This window comes from Echinops telfairi, unplaced genomic scaffold (assembly GCF_000313985.2).
Source record: "Echinops telfairi isolate 266 unplaced genomic scaffold, ASM31398v2 ScPeMD7_3533;HRSCAF=4204_0, whole genome shotgun sequence".
NCBI lineage: Eukaryota > Metazoa > Chordata > Mammalia > Afrosoricida > Tenrecidae > Echinops > Echinops telfairi.
Window position 1 is genome coordinate 20,231,610 of NW_022107431.1, and position 18,927 is coordinate 20,250,536.

General features: G+C 46.7%; 1 protein-coding gene across 1 annotated transcript; it reads right to left on the reverse strand.

Moving 5' to 3' along the window:
* Positions 1-13,529: 13,529 nt before the first annotated feature.
* Positions 13,530-13,958, reverse strand: LOC101643384 (60S ribosomal protein L23a-like). The gene has a single exon (XM_045294296.1). The coding sequence runs from the start codon at positions 13,956-13,958 to the stop codon at positions 13,530-13,532; it is 429 nt and encodes a 142-aa protein (XP_045150231.1).
* Between the last annotated feature and the right edge of the window lie 4,969 nt (positions 13,959-18,927).

An 18,927-nucleotide genomic window follows, 5' to 3' on the forward strand; every position in this document is an offset into this window, starting at 1 on the left:
TTAACCAGATTCCCCCTCGATTCTTAGCAATGTACATTCCCACCAGAGGGCTGAGCCAGAATGGACTGGTTCAAAGCCTTGTTTTGTTTTGTTTTGATGGTAGCATGTTCACCTCAGCCCCGCTTTGTGGTCCACGTGAAGATGTGGAAGGTGGGAATTGCAGGAGCAAGGGGGTGTGGGGAGAGAGAGAGAGAAAGAGAGAGAGAGAGAGAGAGATTTATTGCTAACTAAGGCTTATATACCTTTGGGGGGGGTGCATGTCCCCTAATTACAGGTAAGGACATACATCACAGTAAGGTGTTATACAGTAGGGAATACAAGCATTAGGAGGGGGATATATAAAGGGCATAAGCTTAACAGGAAGGGGATGAGCTGGGGTGTACACATAATAGAAAGGGGAGGGACTAGGGGTATACATGTGACAAGAAGGGCGGACCCTAGATTCATGATGGTGGCCTAACCTTGGTCACTGTTGAGTGGGCTTGATCTCCCTGGGCTTTCCTACAAGGAAACAATCTGCTACTATCCTTACCAGAATGGAGTGGGCCCTACTTAGGGTGGGACAGACTCTACAGACTGATTCAAAGGCCTGGTTTTAACCCAGACAGAGCCTCGGCGGTGTAGAATGCTACCAATTGGGCTAACCACAAGGTCAGCAGCTGGAATCTAACCATTGCATCTACATCAGACTTTCTACTCCCCTAAAAAGTTACAGTCTCGGAAAACCCTGGGGGCAGTTCTGCCCTATCGTATTGGGTCACTGTGGGTTGAAATGGCGGTAAGTTTAGGCAGTGAGGATGGTCGGAGTTTCTAGAGGTGCCTCAGAAGACAGGCCTGGTGATATGCTTCCAGAAGATCTTGAAACCATTGGAGAGCAGTTCTACTCTGGCCCCAGGGGTCTCCAAGAGTGGGACCAATCCAATAGCAATGGGTGGTCACAACACCAGGAATCTAAGTGCATACCTTGCAGATTCTGTTGTGCAACGGTAGCAGGGAGACAGTGTTAGGTTCATTCTCATCTCCCAGGTGAAGAAATGGAAACTTGGAAAGAGCTAGTCCACTTTTCTAAGTTCCCGCAGATGTCAGGCATTGGACTGGGATTCATAGGCAGATGGCCCTAAACCAGCCCTGTATCTGCCCACTCTGGTCTCCCTTCAATGTGGCTCAGTTGAATCTGGTCTCCACGGGGCAGGTGGGCGCTGGTGGGAGAGGGGGTGGCGTATATGTTCAGTCTATGTGTCTGTCTTCCCTCCCATCGCCATACCATAAACATGATACGAAGCACATGTAAAATGGCTTAGATTGACCCTCTTAACTATTTCCTTACAAGATTTTTCCAGATAGCGTAGTTCGGTATCAAGCAGGTCAAATTCAAGTTCTCTTTCTTTTTTCCCCTCTCCAGCTTTTTCCTTTCTTTTTTCCCTTTCTCCCCTCGCTCATGTGGCTCCCTCCGATCCTCCAACAGAAAAGGATATGCTCTGGAATTTCTTGAAAAATGGTGACAATCCAAATGCAGAGCAAAGACTACCTATGAAGGAACCCTACTGCGCTATGGGTTAGGTATTGGACAAGGTCGGTGGTTCAAACCCCCCCTTCGCTCTGTGGGAGAAAGGGGAGCCTGTCTGCTCCCGTAAAGGTGGACACATCGTGGGAACCCTGTATGGGATTGGAATAGACTCAGTGGCACTGGATTTGGTATTTGGTTATGAAGGAACCTGGTGGCACTATGGGTTAGGGTCAGATTGATAACCACAAGGTTTATGGTTCAAGGCCACCAGCTATTCCTCGGGAGAAAGATAGAAAGTCTGCTCCCATAAAGATTTGTGGTCTTGGAAATCCGATGGAACAGTTTTTCTCTGTCCTTTGGCGTTGCCATGACTCAGAATCAACTTGGTGGCAAGAGGTTACTGAGGCTATGATGTTGAGCAGATCTCAGCAGAGCTTCCAGATGAAGGCAGATTAGGAAGAAAGACCTGGAGATCTACTGAAATCGGTCAATGAGAACTTTATGGATCATAATGGTCTGATCCACAACCACTCGTCGGGTTGGTGCAGGGCTGGGGACTGTTCTCTCCTGCTGCCCAGGGGTTATCAAGTTGGGGGCTGTTAACAGCAACAACAACTAGAGGTCAAGGGGGGCTATGAAGAGGAAGAGGCACAGAGGGGCTTTAGCCGAGTAGACCGTCTACAAGGGGCTTCAAAATAGCTTGGGCACATAAGAGTAAGAGGTCATGGAGCTTCTCCACAAACTTGTTGAAGCCCCTCTCCTACTTTCTTAACGAGGTAAGAGGCTGATTGGTTTAGACATCTTTGTATGAGAAGTTCGGAAGACTCAAATATTCAACCCAGTTTTTCAAGGATCGTCTGTCTTAAGATCGACTTAATCTCTACAGTTTCCCAGCTGGTCCCTTGATGCAGCTTCATTCCTGGGGAATTGCTTCTGAGGAAGTCATCCGAAAGGAGGACAAAGACGGCTACAACAAGAAGTTCATCGCTGCACCCTTTCCAATTTGAAACTCCTCAAATGGCTTAGAACTCCCACAAAGAAGAGTGATTGGGGCAAAAGAAGATACATCCGTGAGCTGCAAGATGACAGGGACTTCAAAAACTGAGATGCCAACAAAGAAGTTTTTAATGGTCTAAGGAAACTCACTTGGCCAACTTTTAAGTGGAAAAGCAGGATATGAAATTATGCATAAAGTATGATTTCAAAGCTCTGGGAAGACTTTGAAAAAAATTTTTTAAGAGACAGAAAGAAAACAAGGAGAATGGTGGGCACCTCTGGGTTGTGCAATTAGGGACCTTTTGAACTTGCTTCTAAATTTTAATTTTATACAATTGAGCATGCTTTACTTCTATTTAAAGGAAAAGAAAAGAACAAAAGAGCAATACATGGTGTGCCTATTGGTTTCTGCCATCAAAGGTCCCTGGTGGGTCCCTGTGCTGGTAATTGGGGCAACTTTTGTACCCTGGGCTTGTGCTGCTCCTCTTTACAGACTCTGTAGCTCACTCATAAGCTGAAGGGCCGGGAATGTAGGGGTTTCTGGGAGCCCTAGTGCCATAGTGGTTACTGTTGGGATGCTGACCACAAGGGCAGCAGTTCAAAACCACGAGCCACTCCATGGGAGAAAGATGAAGCTTTCTACTCCCATAAAAAGTTACAGGCTCAGAAACACATGATGGGGGACAGGGGTGGGGGTGGGCATTCACTCAATGGCAATGAGTTTAGTTTGGTTTTTTAAAGAGAGTTCCAGTCTCAGAAACACACAGAGGCAGTTCTACTCTGTCCTGTAAGGTTGCTATGCGTTGGCATCGACTCAATGGCAGTGAGCTTGGTTTGGGTTTGGTCCCTCCCACACCCATAGCTTACCGCATTTAAAATGAGTAAATAAAGTTATTCCCCTGCCCCCCAAATAACTAAGTACATTTTCTAGATTGCTCCATCTAGGCCAAGGTAGAATCAGAAAGCAGTTGCCATTAAGTTGATTCTGATTCATGGCAACCTCACAAGGGAGGCCAACGGTACTCCTAAGGGATTGCAGGAGCCAAGTGGTTTTGGAAATAGATCTCCAGGCTTTTCTTCAGAGGCACCTCTGCCTGGGCTGGAATCTCCACCCTTTTGTTTAACAGCCAATCATGTCAACCATGTCCGTTATCACCCAGGGACTCCACCCCAGGACTAGATGCAGAGGGAGACAGCCCTTCGCTGATTCAGCACGCAACCCAGGTAGACAGATGTGCTTCTGCACAAGTTCTCCCTGTGATCATGTGATACCGTGTGTGGGCAGGCACACACATACACACCCGCCTCTCCAGGGTCCTGGGCTACATTCCTCCATGAAGGCAGGCATGTGGCAAGAGTCCAGAAGGCCTGGGGGGCAGCTGTCTCAGGGTCCAGGTGGTTGCTGGGACAGTAGCCACAGCTGCTGGGTCTGTGGGGGAGAAGAAGGCAGAGTGGGCTGATCCCCAAATGCCTCCTTCTTCTTCAATTCCCGCTCTTGGTCCAGCCCAGTCATATGGGAGGAAAGTATTTGACTCATCTAACCTGCTGTTGATGTCACAGAGTGAGGACAAATGAGATTCACTGCCATTGAGTCGATACCCACTCACAGCAATCCTATAGGACAGAGTAGACCTGCTCCTGTGGGGTTCCAAGGTGGTAACTGTTAACGGGAGAAGAAAGCTTTGTCTTTTTCCTGCAGAGCAGCTGGTGGATTTGAACTGGTGACCTTGTGGTTAGCATCCCAACTTGTCACCCAGGACACCACCAGGGCTCCTGGATAGACTAAGGAAGAAGTACACAAACCTCTGCTTCAGGGCAATCTACTTCTGAAAAGCAAGCCACTGCCAACCCTGTGGAGCACAGTTCTAATCCTCCCCTAGGAGTCTGAGAGTTGGGGTCGGGCCACATAACATCTCGAGCTGGTAAAGCCTGGCTTAGCTGCATGCACAGGGCGAGCCTTCTGCCCTGGAGCTCTGGTACAATTTGAGCACTGTGTTTTGAACGTCTCCAGGTGTCCTTGCAGCCACAAGTGTGGGTTCTTCCCTGTCCCCGCCCACTCTGGCAGAGCAAGGAGTGAAGCGTAGACCCAGAATTCTAACAGGTTCTAACATCACAGAGACAGGCTAAGTCTGCGGACAGGTCTAAGAGGGAGCTGGAAATTAGTGCAGGGCGAACATGAAAACGAGCCCATGTCTAAATCCTTACTGAAATCTGGATCAAGCATCTTTAAAAATGGTACACGTGCATCCTTTTTAAAGATGCCTGATCAAGATTTTTGGTAAGGGTTTAATATCTAAAAATGATATGCCCGTATCACATATAAAATGATATGCATATGTCATGTATAAAATGCTTATCCAAAAATGATATATGCAAATCATTTTTAGATAGAAATCATTATACTATTAGGAAGTTAATAGGTCAAAGAATACTCAGGCCTTATCCCCCCCCCACCATGTCTAGTTCCTTACTCAGACCTTATTCCCCCCCCCCATATATCACCCCTTTCTGCTGCGCATATGACCCAGGGGCCCTAGGACAAGATACACTGCTTGTGGCACAAAGGAGCCGTGGGTGGTGGGCTTTCATGGCCACCAGAGAAATCCGCCAACCTTTGGTTCTATGAATATCCAGTGCTTACGATGCTGTGATTCGGTGAATTTTATTCATACTTGAGTCATAGGGTGTACTCATTTCTTTTCTCAACCATTTCCTCGATTGCAGTTTCTTTTATAATAGACTTCCTTTTCTATGTAGAGCGGGAGAAAGACTGGGCTTTCTACTCCTGTAAACAGTTACAGTCTCAGAAACACACAGGGGATCGCTCTGAGTCAGCATGGAGTCAATGGCAGTGAGCTTGGCTTTTCCTTTATGTAGATACGTAGGTGGGTAGGCAGGAGGTAGGTAGTTAGCTAGCTAGCTAGCTAGATGATGGATGGATAGATGATAGACAGAAAGATGATGGATATATAGATAGATAGATAGATAGATGATGGATAGATGATAGACAGATAGATGATGGATAGATAGATAGATGATGGATAGATGATAGACAGATAGATGATAGAGAGATAGACAGATAGACAGCTGCAGCAGCTCATGGTGAACTTTGCACAACAGAATAAGGCCCCAGCTGCTCCTGCGTCATGCTCATAATCAAACCCATTCCCTCCTTTTAACCGAGGGCTTTCCTGGACCTCCTTGTCTTTTATGTCACCAAGGCCGATGTCCTTCTCCAACCATTGATCCTTCCTGATGAAGCATCCAAAGTAAGGGAGACGGACAATGTTCTGCTGTGACCCACCAGATTTCCATTGGCTATTTTTTTGCGGGTAGATAGACAGGTCTTTCTGCCCCTGTCCCTAGTCTGCCTAAATCTGGAAGCTCCACTGTCACCATGGGTGGCCTTGCTGGTACCTGAAATACCAGAGGCAAAGCGTCTAGCATCATAACAATATGTGAGCCACCATTGTATGAACACTTCACAGGTGGGTGATCTAGGGTGATGACTTTCCTTTTCCTCCTTAAAAAAAAAATTGTCATTGGGTGGATTACAGAGAACAGTTTTAAATCCCACCTTCACCGGTTTAGCACACCCATTGCAACTCCCACAACACCAACCTCACTTCCTTCCTTTCTAACCCTTCGGACCTTTGTCCTCATGTTAGTGCTGTCCCTCTGACCTAAGTGAGTGCATTACCCTGAGGTGCACCTCACTGTGACTGTTCCCCTACAGACCATCTGTTGTTGGGTTGAACATTGAGCCAGGGTGGTGAGATCAGTCCAGACCTGCAGGCTGAGCAAGGGCCAGTCTCAGGGGTCCCTGGAGTATCTGACAAGCAAAAGCCTGATGTTTTCTAGGGTTCTGAGTTTTTGTCCACATTTTCTTCCACTCTATCTTGGACCTACTAACATGATCCCATTTGTCATCGTAGCTGGGCACCAGAGTTCTTCTGGTCTTAGGGTTCAGGCTGATATTCACACAGTCCCCTATTAGACTGACTGCTTCCACCTCTTTGATTTTCAGCACTTTTATTTCCTCTGGACACAGCACGACCCTGCGTTGCCCCTAGATGGCTCCTCGTGAACTTTTACGACCCCAGTGGGTGGTGACTTCTATACTGCAAGGTCAGCCAATCGAAACCACCAGCGGCTCTGCTGGAGAAGGACAGGACTTGTATTTCCCAGAAGAGTTGCAGTCCCAGAAACTCACAGAGGCTGTCCTACCATGTCCTCTAGGGTCATTTGGAGTCATTGTTGACTGATGGCTGTGAGGTGGGTTGGTTGGTTGGTACTTGGTGCTCCGTGTTCTGAACTCTCACAGGGAGGCGCCTTGCTAGGGTGCGCTTCTCCAGGTTCTCTAGGTTGGGTGCTAGGTGGCTCTTTCTAATCACAAGGTGCATGTTTTTCATTCCTGGGATTGTTTTGCTTGTGGTTTCATTGATTTTCTCCCTTTGTTTGGTCAGTCCTTGTTTTCTAGAATCCTTATCATTTGACCGATTGGGCTGATCCTCACATTTCCTTAACGTTCCTCTTGTTTTCTGCCACGTTCTAACAGATTTCCTAAACTTTCTCTTCTAAGGCTTCCAAAGATGGTGTTTTCTAACTGTTCCTTTTTTTAAAAAAAAAGGGATCTGTGTTTGTTTCTCTTACCTTTCTGAGGTTCTTCATTGTACAGTCTTCATTTAAAAAAAATTCATGGTTATTTGGAATATAAGGAGCCCTAGCGACACAAGAGGAGCCCTGGGTTATACTTTGGACTGTGATCCGCAAGGGCGGCAGCTCAAAACCACCAGCTTCTCCGAACGAGAAAGCTGGGGCTTTCTACTACTGTAAACAGTTAGAGTCTGGGAAACCCAAAGGGGCAGTTCTACCCTGTCCTACAGGGTCACGATGAGTCGACATCAACTCACTGGCAGTGAGTGGCACAAGAGAGACCAGTCCCTGGAGAAGGAGGACATCATCCTTGGTCAAGTAGAGGGGCAGGGGACAAAGGAACATCTCGACAAGCTGGATGGCCACAGCGGCTGCAAGAATGGTTACGACATGAAAACAATTGTGAAGACGGTACAGCCCCAGACTGTGCTTCCTCTATTGTATTGTAGCTGTGGGTCAGAGCGGACTTGCCGACACCTAACAACAGCAAGGACACTAACAACGATGACAACAGCAGTGACATGTTGGGCTGCTAATTATGCACGTTCGGTGGTTCAAACCCACCAGCTACTCCACGGAGGAAGAAGAGGCTGTCTATTTCCATAAGTCTTGGACACTCTAAGGAGAATTTCTATTCCATCTAGAAGGCTACTATGATTTGGAATCAACTCACCGGCAGGGGCTTGGGTTTTGAATACAACAGCAAAAAACACCCACTAGTTCAAGTTTCTACACGTACAAATCAGTGCATTGATTACATTCTCTGAGTTGACCAATCATTCTCACCCTTCTTTCCAAAAACGGTTCCACCTCCATTAGCATAAACTTAAACAAACAAACAAACAAACCCAACCCACTGCGATTGAGTCTGTTCCGACTCATAGTGACCCTATGTAAGCTTTTGGAGACTGTCGATCTTTATAGGAACAGACAACCTCATTTTCCTGTCATGTGACAGCTGGTGGGTTTGATCAAATGCTTCCCCCACTGCGCCACCAGAGCTCCTTAGCAAGGCTAAACGAATCCCTGAAACCCTTGCCCCGAGGCAGTCTTTAAGTCTTAAACCCAAAATAGCCCCACTTAAAGTGTTCTTTAAACCAAACAAGACTTTAGCTTCACCAGCTGCCAAACTGGATTACGCATTGAGCTGCGAACCACAAGGTCAGCAGTTCGAAACTACCCCCAGCTTTGAGGGAGAAAGAGGAGGCTTTCTATTCCAGTCAAACTGAACAGTCTTGGGAGCCCACAGGGGCAGTTCTACTCTGTCTTATTGGGTGACTCTGAGTCAGCACGGATTCAAGGGCAGGGCTTCTGGTGCGTTAGCATAAAGAACACCTTCCTGGAGTGCGAGGGATTGGCTGGATGATTTGTCTAGCGCTATCTGGCATCCATTTCACGAAACGGTAACGAGTGTCTGCTATGTGTTAGCATCGGGCTGGAGCCTCATGCTCTTCAATCTCAGCCTAGTCTCACAAAGGCCCTGCCAGGTAGTCCGTGGGCCTTAAACCAGTTCCTGACAAATCCATTGGCTCAGTAAATAGTTCACTTAAAATTCAACCTTCACTTGATATTCTGGGATTAATTTTGGTGTCCTATTTTTTTTTCCTTTTGTGGCATCTTGGGAAGTTTAGAGATGAAAAACAAAACAACAACAACAAAAAAAAACCCACCCCAAACCAAAAAAAAACCAACAGTTCTTTCAAGGGCACATCTAACCTCATTTTCTATTTTTAATAGGTATTTATTAAATTTGCAGGACTTCTTTAAATGATAGGATTGTTTTACACATTTGAAAGTGCTTTTTCTATCTGACCTACTTTTGGATAGTTCCGCTCTTGTTCATCAGATGATACACAGGCTTTTATTCAGAATTTAAATTAAATTAGGATTGAATTTAATATGTATTTCCAGGACACCTGAACAGATGTAAAAATGCTCCAAAGGAAACCTAGCTGGTTTGAGCTGAGATGTTCTTGAGCCAGGCTGTTGGAGGAAAACTGAGGACAAAGATCTGGGAAAACCATTTATGATTGGCCTTCTGCCCCCACACCCCCACTCACTGCCTCTCTCCGGCCCCAGGTCAGAGGGGTCTCCTCCGCAAAACCCACAGGGACGCATTCTGCTCTTGAGTTCTCTGATTCCAGGTGTCCAATGTGGTTTCCCTTTTTCTCCCAAGCTGGAATTTGGTAACTTCAGATGAGTTACTGAGGGGAAGTATTGGGGACAAGCAAACATGTTTTGGCAACTTTTAAACAGTCTTCCCTACCTATTCATCCCTAAAGGCCCTGGGTGTCACATGGGGTTTGCACTTGGCCGATCGCTGAAAGGCCAGCTGTTTGATCCCGCCTCCCTGCATTGCAGAGGAAAGCACCTGGTTCTCATCGAGATTTGAGTTTCGTTTTTGTTAAGGGTCAGTTCATTGCCTCGGAACCAGAGTGACCCCTTGTACAACTGCCCGGTCCTGCACCATCCTACGGTTGTTCTTAGGGTTGAGCCTGTTATTACAGCCACAGTGTAAATCCATCTCATCCAGGGGCTTTCTCTTTCTCTTGGACCTTCTACTTTACCTCGCAGGACATCCTTGTCCAGGGACTGGTCTCTCCTGAGAACGTGTCCCAAGGCTATGAGTCCGCGTCTTGCCATCCTTGCCTCTCAGGAACATTCTAGCTGTAGCCTTCTTCCAAGACAGCTTTGTTTGGTCACATGTAGATGAGGTGACTGGAAAGCAGCATGGCTCGGGTTAGGCATGCCTTCGTTCTCACCGTGACATCTCGCAGGTAAAGAAGTGGGCTATGCAGTTGAGGGAGCTGCAGTGAATGAGAGGAAATACAGTGGGCATGGGTTGTTGAGTGTAAAGCTTAATCTGCTTCGAAAACCTTCACTCAATCCACAATGAAAAATCAAAAAGAAAAGAAAGAGGTCTTTTGTCCCAGATTTGCTGAATATCACTCGCCGTTTGATTTCTTGACGATTCTTTTCCTGGTCGTTGATTGCAGGCCCGTAAACAATGAGCTCTGTGATAACTTTCCCGTCTTCTGTTTCTGTCATGCTGCTTATTAGTCCATGTGTAAGGATTTTCACTTCCAGGATGCTGCTGTGCAAAGATCAGTCTGGAATCCTCAACGGAGCAGTTCTGCCCTGTAGCACCCGAGGCGACCATGAGTGGAAGTGAGGTGGTGACTCACATGTTCCAAACAATCAGGGGGGCGCATGCGTGGTTTATAATGGGCTGGATAAACTACCTGGGGGAATTAGCCCACTGGGAGGCACTTGGGTAGGGATTTCATTTATTGTTAGAGTGCTTCTAATGATTCAAACACATAGCAAAGGGGAGTACTTGCATGATTCCTACCAGCCAGAAGCTTACTTGGGTCAGAACTTGTTCAATGTGGTGAATGTGTGAGCTCTTTGATATGAGGACATGGAAACCAATTGCTCGAAGCTCTTGCGGAAGGAGATGAGAGCTTGGAGCTAGACAGAAGTGCAGTGGAATTATTGTCCAGGGGGACTTGTCAAACCCAATCCAGTGAAGACAGACAGGATGTTCAAAGACTGTGCACCTCATTGCCTTTTTAAAAATGGCAAAACCAGGTGAGTCCTAAGAAAAGAAAGAGTTTATTTTGATTTTTGTCAAATACGGCAGCGTTGGCATCATGATGTCCATGAGCCCTCAGAAGGAACTTTTAAGAGTTGTTCAGATGCTGTCTGGAATAAAGATGATGTCCCTTTTCTCCCTGCAATGCGATGTGGAGGGCCAAGATCCTCTGACCCCTGCCCTGTGTCTGTCCCCAGTGACCTGGAGTTGAATTTGTCCCCAAAGCTCTCAGGACCATCAGCTGACTGATCTACGCATGATGGACCACATGTCTCCCAAGCTATGTTGTATCTGGGAAAGCATATTCATCGCTGTCCATCAAACTAGGTTGCACGGTGCTGTTAGTTTTACCAGCTGGATTGGCCTGGTATGCTCAGTGCCAGGAATCACATCAGATACTGGGAGATCACGTGTGTTTGTCATTTGATTAGGAGTGCAGACTCTGTGGCCAGCCTGCTTAGGTTCAACCATTGGCTCCCAACTATGCAAGGGGGCTTCAAAAAGTTGGTGGAAAGAAGTCATTCTCTTTTAATTCTGTTTTCCCCACACATGTTTGGAAGCCCCCCTTATACTGGTGTGTGACTTCTTGTGTGCCCTCTATCCTTGGCAGTGATATGAAGATTATACACACGGACTTCATGGGGGGTAGCTGTGAATATTAAATGGGTTGATATGTACAAAGAGCTTAGGACAGTGTCCAGCATGTGGTAAGAGCTATATAAGTTTGTTGTCACTACGGTTCGTTGTTGTCATGTCAGCTCCTGCTCATGGCTACCCCATGTATAACTGAAGGAAGGACTTCCGGTATCATCCCATGATCTTTGATATGTTTGAGTCCTTGGCGTGGCTAGTGTGTCAACGCATCTCATTGGGGATTTCTCTCATTTTTCCTGACCATTTTCTACTTTACCAAAGGTGGGGAAATGGGCTACTCAGTGGGCTTCTAGCAACCGTTATAAAGACTGAGAGTCTGGGAAGCTCCCAGGGCCAGTTCGACTATGTCCTATACCTATAGGGTTGCTAGGCGTCAGAATCAACTTGAAGGCAGTGAGACTGAGCTACTTTATCACACATGACTTTCTTTTCCAGTGATAGGTCTAGCCTGATGACATGTTCCGAGTGAGCAAGTCATGTTTTCTCATTTCTAATGAACATCCCAGTTGTATTTCTTCCAAAGGTCCACTTACACCCCCTCCCCCCACAGTCCTGGTCTTTACTGATACCACTATTGAAATGTATCAATTCTTCTTCTTTTTCATTGTGCGACTTTCACATGCAAATGAGGGGATGAAAAAGAACTTGACTTGGGTCAGGAGCACCTTAGTCCTCAAAGTGAAAGTTTCATTTTGTTCAGAATATGAAAGCAGCCTTTGGCAGCAGGCTTGTCCAATGCACATACATCATTTGATTTCTTGACTGCTGTGGTCCAGGGGTGCGGATGATTGCTTCCGGTAGAAGAAAACTAAAACTCTTGACAACTTCAGTTATCATTATTATTATTATCATCATCATCATCAAGAATTTTGCTTATTCTTTATGGGAAGGTTTTGAGTTTACATATAGCACTTCCAGGTTACGAAGTTCACTTGCAGTGATCTCAATAGCAATCGCTCCTAATGTAACCTTGGAACTGCAGTTTCCCTGCAATGGGGTCTTTCCTCCTTTCCTTTCTCTTGGCTGCTATTTTACCACCAAACAACCTGCTCAGCATCACCTCTGAACTCCCACCCCCCCTTGTCTATGTTCCTTTTTTCTTCATCACCAAACCCAAAAGCAAACTAATGGACATAGAGTTAATTCCTACTCATTGTGACCCTACAGGACAGGGTAGAACTGCCCCTGGGGTTCTGAGACAGTTGCTCTTTACGGGAGTTGAAAGCCTCCGCTTTCTCCTGAGGAGTGGCTGGCAGTTTCTAACCACTGACCTTATAGTTAGCAGCTCAATGAGTACCTGCTAAGCCACAGTTTACTTTAATCCAACTTTGGGCAATCCTGGGTTCATCACTAGACGAGGCATTTAGATATATTGGCATGAATCCTCCCTACAGCTCCTGGAAGTCAGGTCTTATGCCTACATTTCAGATGGAGAAAAACAAAAAGACTCAAGGCCGCACAACCAGAAGACAGAGAGTCAGAATTAGAACCCATCTGATCTTAATCCAAGCTCCTAGTCTTTTCTGTTAGCCAACATTTCTTTCACAGTGAGTTGTGTAAGTAAAAGAGCCAAGGGCACATGCCACCAATCCCACATCCTTGAAAATGTGTATGCATCCCATTTAGAATTCCACAGATGTTTCTATATAGCTCAGCATATACAAGGGGTACCCCCCCCAAAACCAGAATTTTTTTTCAAAGCTATGTATGTAATTTTCTTTTTAATAAAAACAACCTTATCAACTTCAAAATACTCTCCAGGACACTTAATACATTTGTCAAATCTGTGATTCCATCTTGGAAACATGTTTCAAACTCATCTGTTAGATGGCTGACAGCACCTCCCTCGTTTCCTTTTTCCCCACCTCTTCTGTGCCGTCACATCGCTGTCCTCTCACATCACACTTCATTCATGGACACAGAAAGAAGCTTGAATAACAGTCCGACCTGGTGGAACTCCAAATGCACTATGAGCTGGCATTTTCATCTGTTAGGCAAGTTGACAGATGTCCCAAATGAGTTTGTTTTGTTTTGACATTGAAATAGTTTATATTTAGCATTAGCCAGCTGGGCTCAGTTTAGATGATTCCAATTTTGTTGGCAGCATCTCAAGAGTCATAGTCAGGAGCCCGTCGAACACACGCCTTCTTCTCCGTCAGGCCTGATCAAGGTGTTGACCTTGGCTACGTCAGTGTCATTGAGCTTCTTCACAGCCTGCTTGATCTGCTGTTTGTTGGCGTTGACATCCACGGTGAACACAAGTGTGTTGTTCTCTTCAATCTTCTTCATGGCAGACTCCGTGGTCCAGGGGAACTTGAGGATGGCATAATGGTCCAGCTTATTTCTCCTGGGGGCCCTCTCCTGAGGGTATTTGGGCTGCCTTCTTAGTCTCAGGGTCTTGGGCCTTGGGTCTTGGGTGATGTGTGGATCTTCTTTTGTGTGTGTGTGGCTGTGGACGCCTTTCAGCAAGGCCTTCTCGGCTTTTAAAGCCTTTGCTTTGGCTTCCGTTTTGGGAGGGGAAGGAGCTTCCTTCTTTGCCTCCGGCACCATCTTCGTAAAAAGGGTACCAAACTAGGTTCATCATCAATCGGCATTTCACCTTTTTTGAGAAAACCACTCATACACCTGAGTTTTTCCAATAATGCTGCCCTTGTAAGCTGTGTTCAACATCACAACAGATTCTGTGGCATTTCCCCCCCAGCAGGAAACAAAATTCTACACTGCAAGCTGTTCTCTTAAGTCGGTCATCACAAAAAACTGAAAGTGCTTTGATGAAAAAAATTCACTGTGACCAGAGAGAACCTTCCCAGGAGATGCCACTAGGTGCACCAACTCAGAGTGAGTTGCTGGATGCTAGTCTAGTGGGGAAAATGGGCACTACAAAAGCTCCACCTAGCAGAGCTTTTTCCCGGTGTTTATTGGGTACCCCCTCATGCATCAATAAACCAACCTGTGTCCCAGCAGGTCCATCAACTCATCCCTCGAATTATTCCTCTATCTCTTCTTCTGACCTCTTGGTCTCAGAGCCGTACGCCCAACCATTCTGCCTGCCTTCCATCTTTCTCTCCAAATGTTTATCCGTCCAATAAACCACAGATTTATCCTATTTTAAAAGTTTCCCTGCCATTGTAATAAGTTCTGGAGGCAATCCCTATCTTTTTCTTTTGAGCATTTTATTAGGGACTCATACAACTCTTTTCACAATTCGCACATACATCATTGTGTCCAGCGCATTCATACATTGCTGCCATCATCATTCTCAAAACACCTGCTTTCTACTTGAGCCCTTGGTATCAAGCAGTTCCTATCTTAAAGGAGCTGTCAGTCTGGGAAAGGGAGCAACCTGGCAATAAAACCTGCGAGATAAATATGGTGATATATGCTAATGAACAGGGATTCCCATAAGGTATCATGGCAGTGTGTGAAAAGCAGAAAGGGGCATGAAAACAACATTTTTATTTTTAAGAAGGTACTGAAGCTGGGGTTCTTAAAGCCTTAGAACAGTGGTTCTCAACCTTCCTAATGCCCTGACTGACCGTTTCATACAGTGCCTCATGTGGTGGTGACCCCCCAACCATCAAATTATTTTCGTTGCTACTTCATCCCTGTCATTTTGCTACCCCTGTGAAGGGGTCGTTCGATCCCCAAAGGGGTCGCGACGCACAGGATGAGAACCGCTGCCTTAGAAGGCCATCTGAGGAGGGAAGTACCTGAAGTTGCACGCAGGAGAGGTTTGTGGTCCACGAAGTAGAAGTGGTATAGCAGACTGATTTGTGTTAATGGTTGAACCGGTCAAGAGTGCTATAGGAATCAGAAGGGTTAAAAAAAAAAGAGGCATTCCAGGCAAAGGACACTGCAAGTGAAAAGGACAGGCAAATCATTGGCTAGGACCCTGCCCTAGGGAACCATTTGGGAGAGCAGCAAAAGCCAGAGTACCTGGGATAGGTGGTTAGAGTTTAGATCAAGAAGGACTAGGGTTCACAGGCAAACACTGATTTTCAAGGACATCAAAATGCTCTCATGCACATCACCATTGTAACATTTCCTCCCAAATGTCATTAAATAAGACAATAGCATTCCCTCCTGACGTCTCAAAGTCTAGAAACATGTAACAAATTCCTCCTCACTAGGGCCAAATCTGCATCCAGGGTTGAGCTGGTGGCCTAACTGTACCTCAGTCTGGGGACAGTCTGTAAGTAGTGGCTTACAAAGCTTCTGGAGAACAGTCACACTGTAAACAGGCATGGAGGCATAGCCCCTCGGTGACTGATGGTATGTCACTAAATGGCCGAGGTTCAAGTGTGGGGTTGACGGTAAGTAGACAGGAGGAAGTGAAGAAAGAGCATATAGTCATAAAAGAAGTTTTGGACGCTTGGCTCCCTAAAAAATGAGGCAGAGGGCTTTTGTGGGCAGATTTTGTTTAATGTAATGGTAGTTAAAAACCAAACCAAAATAAACTCACTGCTACTGAGTCCATGCCAACTCACAGAGACCCTATAGGACAGGGTAGAACTACCCCTGTCTGTGGGTTTGCAAGACCATAACTCTTTACAGGAGTAGAAAAAACCTCATCTTTCTCCAAGCAGTGACCAGTGGTTTCAAACTGATGACTTTTCGGTTAGCAGCCCGATGTATAACTACTATGCTACCAGGGCCCCTCTAACAGAAAATTCAGAATGTTTGATTTCCATGCGGGAGACCCAAGTTTGACCCTGAGCTAAGGCACCTCATTCACAGACACCACACATCTGCACCTTGCAACGATGCCACAGAGCTTCCAGACTGTGATGGGCGAGGAAGAAAGGCCTGGTGATCTACTTCTAAAAGTCAGACCAAGAAAACCTGATGGAATGCCATGTGACACAATCCATCGTTTCTGAGTTTGGGGGGGCTGCCCTGAGTTAGAGGCTGACTTCGTGGGGGCTATGGCCACAACAAAATGGTACTTAAAAGGTCCCCCTGGAAGCCTGGCCTATAGGTCTTTGTTTTCCTTCCCAAACCTCTGGGAACAGAAAGCAATTAAACAGATGAACCAGAGAGGAAGCTAGTCTGAACTAGCACGGTTTCTGTAGCTTTTAAGGCCCAGTTCCCCGTCTCCTTAGATAGGACTGAAGTGATGTTTCCAAGCCTGATAATCCCCCTTTCTGTCTGAGTCTTCAATACATCTTTTACCTCCTCCTGCACAAAACCCCAAATGTGCTGCTTCATCTCAAAGAACGCCTCTGTCTTGCTGGGATTAAGAGGGCAAAGTCCCAGGACACCGTTTGCCGTCAAATTTTGGCATCAGAAAAACCTTTCCTCTTTCAAGAACTGCAGGCAACCACTCAAGATGGCAACGTGTCTTGGCAAGTGGACTGAGATTGTTACCTGCCAACTGGGCTGTTCTTAATGTATTGTTTCTCAGACCGAGGGCAGCACATGTAACAAGGACAGCCTTTGTGCTGGGGGAACATCTGCACCCTGCCAAGGGGGAAGTCGGCCAGCTGGGTCTGCTCCCTTCTCTCTGCTGCTCAGCCCCCCTTGGACTCCAGAGCCCGCACTCAGGGTAACAGGGTACTCCCCCCCCATCCCCTGTGGAGCAAGCAGTTCGGAGTCGTCTCAGTTTGTCTGACTGTGCCAGGCACTGCCTTTGGCCCCTCAGGTAGGAAGCGGAGCAGCCGCCTGCACATCTACCTGAGAGGCCTCCACCACATCAGTCAGACCCAGAGAGGCAGTCAACCGGGAGGGTCCTGGTGAGGCAGGCCAGAGAACAGCATCTGCGCGGCACAATCTGTCTCAGCCCCTTTACTCTTCCTTTCTCCGATCGCTTCAAAACAAACCTGCTATAAAATGTATCTTAAAAGGATGCCACTTTACCATTTTTGAATCTACAATCCGTGGCCATAAATCTGATCCATCCTAGTGTGCGGCTACCACCATTCTCCATTTCTGAATGTTTTACATCACCCCAAAGAGAATCGCAAGACCCTGTCACCTACCCATTCCCCTCCCCGCTAGTCCCTGGTAACTCCTAAGACACTTCGATATTTGCATTTGCCTGATATAAAGCCAAGCCAAGCCAAACCCACTGCCATTGGGTTTTGAGGATGTAACTCTTAACAGCATCATCTTTCTCCCAAGGAGCAGCTGGTGGGTCTGAACCATGGAACTTGTGGTTGGCAGTTCCACGCTTTCCCAACACGAGAGGTCCTTTGCCTAATGTAGGCATGTCATGTACGTGGAATCAGACAGCATTTTCCCCTTAGGCTCCATCACACTTGGCCCCTGGATAGCCCAACGCTCCAACTGCGCTCAGCTCCAAACCTAAAGCCTGGTGTTTGGAGCCCGGCCAGTGGCAACCGCAGAAGAGAGGCCTGGTGATCAGTTTCCATAAGACAACAGCCAGAAAACTCTATGGGGTGGTTCCTCGCTGTATCGTAAAGGTCACTAGGAGTCAAAATTGATTTGACAGAAACGGATGCAGTCCTTTTCATTTGCTGTTTTTAAATCTCACCTACAAAATCTTTTTTTTTAAATAAACAATTTTATTAGTGGCTCTTATAGTTCTTAGAACAATCCTTCCATCCATTGTATCAAGCACCTTTGTACCTATGTTGCCATCATCATTTTCAAAACATTTTTTTTCTACTTGAGCCCTCGGTATCAGCTCCTCTTTTTTCCCTCCCTCCCCTGCCCTCCCATACTCGTGACCCCTTGATAGGTTATAAACTATCTTAGATCCTGTGGGCGTGCTGTCGGAGAGCAAAGCCCCTGGAGAAGAACACCATGCTTGTGAAGTGGAAGGGCAGTGGAGAGAGGAAGGCCCTTGACCAGATGGATGGACTTGACCCAGTGGCCGCCGCATGCGCTTGAGCGTAACAACTGGGCGGAGGGCACAGGACCAGGTGGCATTTCGTTCTGTTGACTACGGGTCACTGTGGGTCAGAACCAACTCAGCACCTCAAAAGCACCACCACAAGCCCAATGTTTTTAGGGTTGATCCGTGCAGTAGCTTGTGCCAGAGCTTCATTTCCCCTCTGGCTGAGGACTAGCCTACTGCAGGTAGAGACCACGCTCTGGTCATCCCCTCAGCTGGGGAGGACACGTGCACATTTCCACAGCTCCTCATCATGCTAGCCTTCCAGAATCTTTAACCAACACGTGGCATCCCCTTTTTAATAAGAAAGGAGAAAATGTTCACTGTCTACATCATTTACTAGGGGCCCCGGTGGCATAGTGGGCTACGCATCAAGTTGCTAACCACAAGGTCTGTGGTTTGAACCCACCAGTCGCTCCTTGGTAGAAAGGTGTGGCTGTCAACTCCTGTAAAGAGTTATAGTTTGGGAAACCCACAGGGGCAGTTCTATTCTGTCCCACTGGGTCATGATGAGTTGGAATCGACTTAACGACAGCAGGTGGAGCTCATATATCAGGATCCCCGGAGGCTTAGTTGGTTACTAGTTGGGCTGCTAACCACAAGGTTGGCAGTTTGAAACCATCAGCCGCTCCTAGAGGAATGATGTCACTTCTACAGGTATAG